Raw genomic sequence first — 7,465 nt, 5'->3', positions numbered from 1 at the left:
CCGCCAAGGCGGTCTGCGCTCCCGCTGTATGTCACAACTCGCCCGCCGTCTCCTCCTCCGGAGTCAGCAGCACCTCAAGTCGCTGCGAGCCACTCATATCCCGGGCAACCTCAACGTTACAGCGGACGCGCTGTCACGGCAGGTTCCCCGCAGGGGAGAGTGGAGACTCCACCCCCAGGTGGTCCAGCTGATTTGGAGTCGATTCGGTTGGGCTCAGGTGGACCTGTTTGCCTCCCAAGAATCCTCCCACTGCCCGCTCTGGTACGCCCTCACCGAGGCTCCTCTCGGCATAGACGCATTGGCACACAGCTGGCCTCCTGGCATTCGCAAATACGCATTTCCCCCAGTGAGCCTACTTGCACAGACACTGTGCAAGGTCAGGGAGGACGAAGAGCAGGTCATCCTGGTAGCGCCCTACTGGCCCACCCAGACATGGTTCTCGGACCTCACGCTCCTCGCGACAGCTCCCCCCTGGCAAATTCCCCTGAGGAAGGACCTTCTTTCTCAGGGACGGGGCACCCTCTGGCACCCGCGCCCAGACCTCTGGAATCTCCATGTCTGGCCCCTGGACGGGACGCGGAAGACCTAGGTGGCCTACCACCCGCGGTGGTAGACACGATCACTCAGGCTAGGGCCCCCTCTACGAGGCGCCTGTATGCCTTGAAGTGGTCTCTGTTCGCTAAGTGGTGTTCTTCTCGACACGAAGACCCCCAGAGATGCGCAGTCGGATCAGTGCTTTCCTTCCTGCAGGAGAGGTTGGAAGGGAGGCTGTCCCCTTCCACCTTGAAGGTGTACGTTGCTGCCATAGCAGCACACCACGACGCAGTTGAGGGTAAGTCCTTAGGGAAGCACGATCTGATCATCAGGTTCCTAAGAGGCGCTAGGAGGCTGAATCCCTCCAGACCGCTCTTCGTTCCCTCATGGGACCTCTCCGTAGTTCTTCAGGGCCTACAGAGAGCCCCCTTTGAGCCTTTGCAGTCAGTCGAGCTGAAGGCACTCTCCCTGAAGACTGCCCTCCTGACTGCGCTCACTTCCATCAAGAGGGTAGGTGACCTGCAAGCGTTCTCTATCAGCGAAACGTGCCTAGAGTTCGGTCCGGGTTATTCTCACGTGATCCTGAGACCCCGACCGGGCTATGTGCCCAAGGTTCCCACCACTCCTTTTAGGGACCAGGTGGTGAACCTGCAAGCGCTGCCCCAGGAGGAGGCAGACCCAGCCCTGGCGTTGCTGTGTCCGGTGCGTGCTTTGCGCATCTATTTGGATCGCACGCAGAGCTTTAGACTCTCTGAGCAGCTCTTTGTCTGCTTCGGTGCACAGCGGAAAGGAAGCGCTGTCTCCAAGCAGAGGATCGCCCACTGGCTTGTTGATGCCATATCTATGGCATATCTCGCCCAAGACATGCCGCCCCCGGTAGGGCTACGGGCCCATTCTACCAGGGGTGTAGCGGCTTCTTGGGCTCTGGCCAGAGGTGCCTCTCTAACAGACATTTGTAGAGCAGCGGGCTGGGCAACACCCAACACCTTTGCAAGGTTCTACAACCTCCGGGTGGAACCGGTTTCGTCCCAGGTAGTGGCACGCAACACAAGCGGATAAGCCCGGGATAGCCGGCCGGGTGTATCGCTTGCACATAGCGCCTCCCACCTCCTTTTGAGCTGAAGACGTGTGCTGTTAATTCCCAGTAGTGTTCACAAAAGTTGTTCCCTGGTTGATTTCCTCCGAGCCCTGTGGCAGTCGAGTCTTCGGAGAGACTCACTGCCGGCCCAGTACACGTGCTATCTAAGAGCCCGGTGCTGGGGTAGGTGCTCCGCATGTGGCGGTTCCCTGTAAGGCTAACCCCATGCGATCTATATCTTCCGCTAGCTCGTTTCCCTGCTGGCAAACGGCGTCTTCCTTGGGCAGAGCCCCTCTGCCCCAGTCTCCATGTTGTAGTACCTCCTCCCCCATTGGGCAGGATCTACCTTGAAGGCTCTCCACATGGTTGGAAAGACCATGTGATGTATTCTTCCACTTAAATATCCCCCCTCTTGGGGCGAGGTGTGGTCTCCGCAGTGTCCTCCCCTTGGGAGGGACACCCCCGACTAGACCTGGCGGCCCAGTCGGATAATCCCCCTTCTTTTTTAGGGAGTGGAAAAAGAGAAGGGGAAAAGAGGCCACGACTGGGTTAAGCCCGTCTCTATCTTTGGGTAGTCGACTTGTCCCCAAGTAGGGCCGTTCGACACTCATAACTGTGTTGGGGGAGGTTACGTGTCGACCTGGTGCGCTGGCTATGAGGCACACAGCAAGTCTGCCCACCACACACCGCCAGTTCACGTAACACAGTTCAGCCTTGTGGCGTTTTGTATAGGGACCCCTAGTGTCACTACATCGACACCAACGTCGAGTGAGTGACAGATAGGGAACGTCATGGTTACTGGTGTAACCTCCGTTCCCTGATGGAGGGAACGAGACGTTGGTCTCTCCTGCCACAACGCTGAACTACCCGCTGAAATGGCCGGACCTTATATCGGCTCCTCAGCGTAAAACCTGAATGAGTGGTTGCATACCAGCTCCTTTTATACCCGTATGTTCGGGGGAGTGGCATGCAAATACCACTCGCCAATTTTCATTGGCCTTTTATCAAAGACCAGAGGTGTCTCGGGCTCCCAAGAGTGACCCCTAGTGTCACTACATCGACACCAACGTCTCGTTCCCTCCATCAGGGAACGGAGGTTACACCAGTAACCATGACGTTTTCTACACTTAATGATTATTTCTCATAATAATCAAAATTATTTTCCTGTATGCACCAACAACATAGGAAGCCCTTTTAAAAGATAGCAGTTGCATTATAAAGAGTGTTGTTACACTGTGATTTTTTTTTTTTTATAAAATAACCGTAAAATGCATTAGTTACATCTAAACTAACAGCTTAAATTATTTGTCTAACAGCTGCTTTTTTTTTTCTTTTTCTTTTTTTTTACTCATGACTGTTACTTTTCATTACAACCCAGAATGTTCACTTTCACACTACATGAAATGTAGACTGGATGTATGCATATAGTGCATACATAGATGGTCAAATGTTTTTGTTAAATAGTTTTCTTTTTTTTTTCTGAGATGTCTTTTTCTTTCCTATCTATAAATTTACTGCTAAGCATCTTTTAGATGCACAATGTATGAATTTTATTGTACAGTGAAGCTGTTTCTACATATAAATGATAATAAAATACTTGACTTATTTTGTATTTTTTGAGGATTTTATTATTTTTTTTATTATTAACAATTCTTATTGATTCCATTCCACAAATGAAATAAACATAACAGAAAATGTGGAATCAAATTATATAAAATTAAACGCTTCCCCCGATCACCCCACCCCCCACCCGACACAAACACGCACCCCAGTGGTCATACATATTTAGAAACATAAAGAAAAACACAAAACACACACACACACACACACACACACACACACACACACACACAAAGTATACCTTCAAAAAAACAATAAAATTGCACACACACATTTAAAACTACAGATCTCTCTTCACTGCCCCTCCCCAAGAGTCTTCCAAAAAGGCTAAATATCTGCCCCATTTTATAAGCCCAGATTGCCCAGCCTTCTATAAGACATCTCCTCAAATGCCGCTACCCTGCCCATCTCCGTGCACCACTCTCGAAATGAGGGCGCTCCAGCTGACTTCCATCCCCTAAGAATAACCCGTCTGCCGATCATAACAATGGCCAGGACCCAATTCTTTATGTACCTATCCACTATATTAATGACTACCCTATCTCCTAAAATACAGTTTGGGGCAAAATTAAATTTGAGAACCCAATATGTCACACATAAAACTCTGAACCCTCAACCAAAATTCCTGGATCTTAACACACCACCAAAAAACATGGGTTGTGTCCCCATCTTCTGATTGGCATCGCCAGAAGGTGGGTGTGTCTTTAAGACCCTTGCATCTCTAGATGTAGACTTAACGTTTTTTAGAATCCTAGCCCGCACTCCCTCCTCCAATACCAAGTTTAAATCTTTCTCCCATAATCTCTTGCGAGAAGCCGAAGCTCCGTCTCCCAGACTCTGAATTAGCAGGGAGTAATACACTGATGCCTCTTGACCTTTTCCAAAAGCAGTAATCACCACTCCCAGAGTTTCTGCTCCTTTAGGGGGGTGTATGCTACTCCCAAAAATAGTACAGAGCAGGTGGCGCAGCTGTAAATACCTAAAGAACTGAGACCTGGGAATCCCAAAATGTTGAACCATACTTTCACAGGATCTCAACACTCCACTCTCATACAGGTCACAGAGCGTATTAACCTCCCTCACAATCCATTCTGACCAGCAGAAAGGGGACTTATTAATACATAATTTTGGGTTCAGCCATATGCTCGAGGCAACATTTAAATAAATGTCCCAATTAAACACTCTGGACACTTTTATCCATACCAAGTGCAAATGCGAGATAATGGGGTGTAACTTAACTTCTCCGGTTAAATAGACCCCACCTGATCTATATGTTTAAGAAATGTCATAACTTTACTTAGTCGGTTAGCAAAATTTTTGACAATATTTAAACGTCTAGCTGGATCAGGGAAATTAGACGGTAACTCTTACACTCGCTTGGATCTTTGTCCTTTTTCAGAATCAGACTGATCCGGGCTTGTGTCATGGTTGGCGGAAGCTTTCCATTCTTTAATGATTCCGTATAAACTTCTAGCAAAAGTGGAGTCAGTTCTGTAGCATAAGGTCTAAAAAAACTCAGTGGGAAAGCCATCTGGCCCCGGAGCCTTGCCTGTAGGCAAGGCCTTAATTACCTCGCCAAGCTCCTCCAAGGTTATTTCAGAATCAAGAGAATTTTTTTTTTGCTCAGTCATCAGTTTAGGAAGTTCTAATGGTTCCACAAAGTTTCTAATATCCTCTTAAGTAGACGAAGACGTGGAACTATAGAGATCAAGATAAAATCCATTAAAAGCATTGTTAATATCAATGGCTGGGGTAAATATTTCACCACCAGCAGATTTCACTGAGGGAATGGTAGAACAAAACTCTCTCTGTTTTATATATCTTGCCAGAAGTTTTCATACCTTGTCCCCCGACTCAAAGTATGACTGTCTTGCCCTGAATAGCCAAAACTCCACCTTACATGACAAAATAGTATTATATCTGTATTTCAACCGGGTCAGTTCTCTGAGGCCATTAGAAGACATTCTGTGCTTTAGCTCTGCCTTGGCACTTTTAATATTCCTTTCCAATTTCACGTTCTTGTGCTTTGGATTTTTTGGTGAATGAGGGATACTGTGTGATCCAACCCCTAAGAACCGCCTTAAGTGCCTCCCAAGCCATGCCCACAGAGGATACTGAAGACCAGTTGGTCTCTATATAGACATTGATTTCAGTCTTTAGCATTTGTTGGAATACAGGTTTTTGCAAAACGGAAACATTAAAATGCCAACTATATGATTTATTTTTCTCTGTATGTGGCAACACATCCTCGAAGGCATACATGGACTGTTTGAGTTTGGAGGGATGGACGGCAGTTCGCGCTGTCGTGCGTGGGGTTAATGCACCTTGCTGACCATCGTCAGCATTGCCAAAATATTCAGCATCTCTTGCCGCACTTCCCGCACTTCTCCGACAAAATCGACTCCCTGGCTTGCGGCCCTCTCGGGGGTATCAGCTTGAGCACGTAAGTGTCTTTTAATGTCTCCAGATCCCGAGGATTTAGAATTCTTTGGCATATTGTCCTCCTAGAACAGTTATGAAACAGAGTGTATCGAATCTCACCAGTTTATATCATTAAAAGTGTTAAAACTAGCAAAGAGCACAGAGCTCGCCGTTCACACGTCCGTGACTCCCAAGTACTTTACTTATTTAACCTCCTGAGACCTGAGAGTGAATGTTGTGTGCATTTTCCATGACCCTTTTTGAATTGTAACTAGTAGCATCTAATAAATATAAAAAATAAATAAAAATCTAGAGCAAATAGTTTTCCTAAAACTTAATGTCCACATATGTGGACAGCGGGACTAAGTTTTGAAATTTTAAATAATACCAAGCTATAGAAAGTCTTTTTTTTTTTAATCAAATTTTTTATTACGTTTCCAGGTGTGTTGGTTATTCATGTTTTTGAGACGTTACAAACATTACAGCTGATTTTCTGTAAAGCTGCTTTGGAACAATGTGTATTGGAAAAAAGCACAAATAAATAACTATACAAATAAAAATGATTTGACTTGACTTTTATGTTACAGTGTTTTTTTTTTTTTTTTTATTGTTTTTTTTATTTATTTTGTCAACAAAATCTCTGTGTTCTCTCTTTTCACTGTCAAACAAACAAGTGATAGCTAGCGCTGAAGCAATTTACCAATCAGAAATTAGCAGAATGAATTCTTATTTCAAGTAATGACCCGCATCATCCAATCACTGCCAACCATGTTCAAATAAAATTATACATTATAAATTCTAAGTCTGTGTACTGATAATCATTGTCCCATGTCTGCCAAACATGTTGAGTAGTGCAAACATCATCTGCAGCCTGAAACTGAACCTTTGGACAGATTTTAGGAGTGAATGCACTTGGCAGCATAGGAAAGCTATAGGATGTTCCCTTGCTCCCTATTTAGTGAATGACTTAGCCTTCAGTGTGTTCTGTGTCTGTACTTGTCTCAGAGCAGTTCGAAATGCACCTTCATCCCAACTACATACAGGGTGCTCCTCAATATCCTAAATAAAGCTTCCTTAATTCATGATTAACTTTTGCAGTTTAAATAAACCATATTTGTCACATGCTTCAATAGTGCATCGTGAATTATAAAGATTTCTTAAGATTAATATATTAATAAATCAAGTTTCAACAACATAACAGCAAGCAATCCGAGGTAATGCATATGTGCAAAGATAAAGTGAAGGTTAAGTGAGCAAGGACATTTTATTTTACAAACACCTTTACATCTTGCTTCATTTCCTCCATCCTCATTTCCTTTCATTCTTTCCTCGCATTCAAAGAGGGAGGAGCTAGGACACAAAGAAAGGAACATCATTTTTGGGCTATTTATAATGAACAGCCTGATCTCATGAAAATTCAGTGACTGTATCAACATTTTTGCTAAATTAAGTTACCTAGTTCATTACACGTATTGCAGTGGTTTCAAGGTGAAATGTCCACTGTGTGGCGCTAAAACTGAGTTAAATGCTCCCCCTAACCTAAACCTTAAACATAAACTTAATCAATAGTGTCATTAAAGCAATTTGCTGAAGCAACGACATCATTTAGTAGTGCTTCTATGACATTTTCGGCTCACGTGTTGACTTGGATGCTCTTCAGGACTCGTCCCCTGGTCCTTTGAATTACAAGTGCAATGATTTATCAGTTGTGCTAATGTGCAACCTAATCATACTGGAACAAGCTTGTAAATGTAGTTGGTTATGTAATGCAAATGTTAAAATACCTCACCTTACAAGTCATGAGCTATAGTA

At 45.0% G+C, this 7,465-nt stretch overlaps 1 protein-coding gene across 1 annotated transcript in view; it reads left to right on the top strand.

Moving 5' to 3' along the window:
* The first annotated feature begins 380 nt into the window (after positions 1-380).
* LOC127417036 (uncharacterized) overlaps positions 381-7,465 on the top strand; it is a 374,311-nt gene continuing 367,226 nt past the window's right edge. Inside the window, exon 1 of the mRNA XM_051656723.1 lies at positions 381-1,566. Within this exon, the coding sequence (XP_051512683.1) occupies positions 433-1,566 (1,134 nt within the window). The 5' untranslated portion in view covers positions 381-432. The remainder of the gene's footprint in view (positions 1,567-7,465) is intronic.

The sequence above is a fragment of the Myxocyprinus asiaticus genome, chromosome 26 (assembly GCF_019703515.2).
Source record: "Myxocyprinus asiaticus isolate MX2 ecotype Aquarium Trade chromosome 26, UBuf_Myxa_2, whole genome shotgun sequence".
Classification (NCBI taxonomy): domain Eukaryota; kingdom Metazoa; phylum Chordata; class Actinopteri; order Cypriniformes; family Catostomidae; genus Myxocyprinus; species Myxocyprinus asiaticus.
Note: the sequence above shows the minus strand (reverse complement) of the source record. Positions and strands in the feature narration are given on the sequence as shown.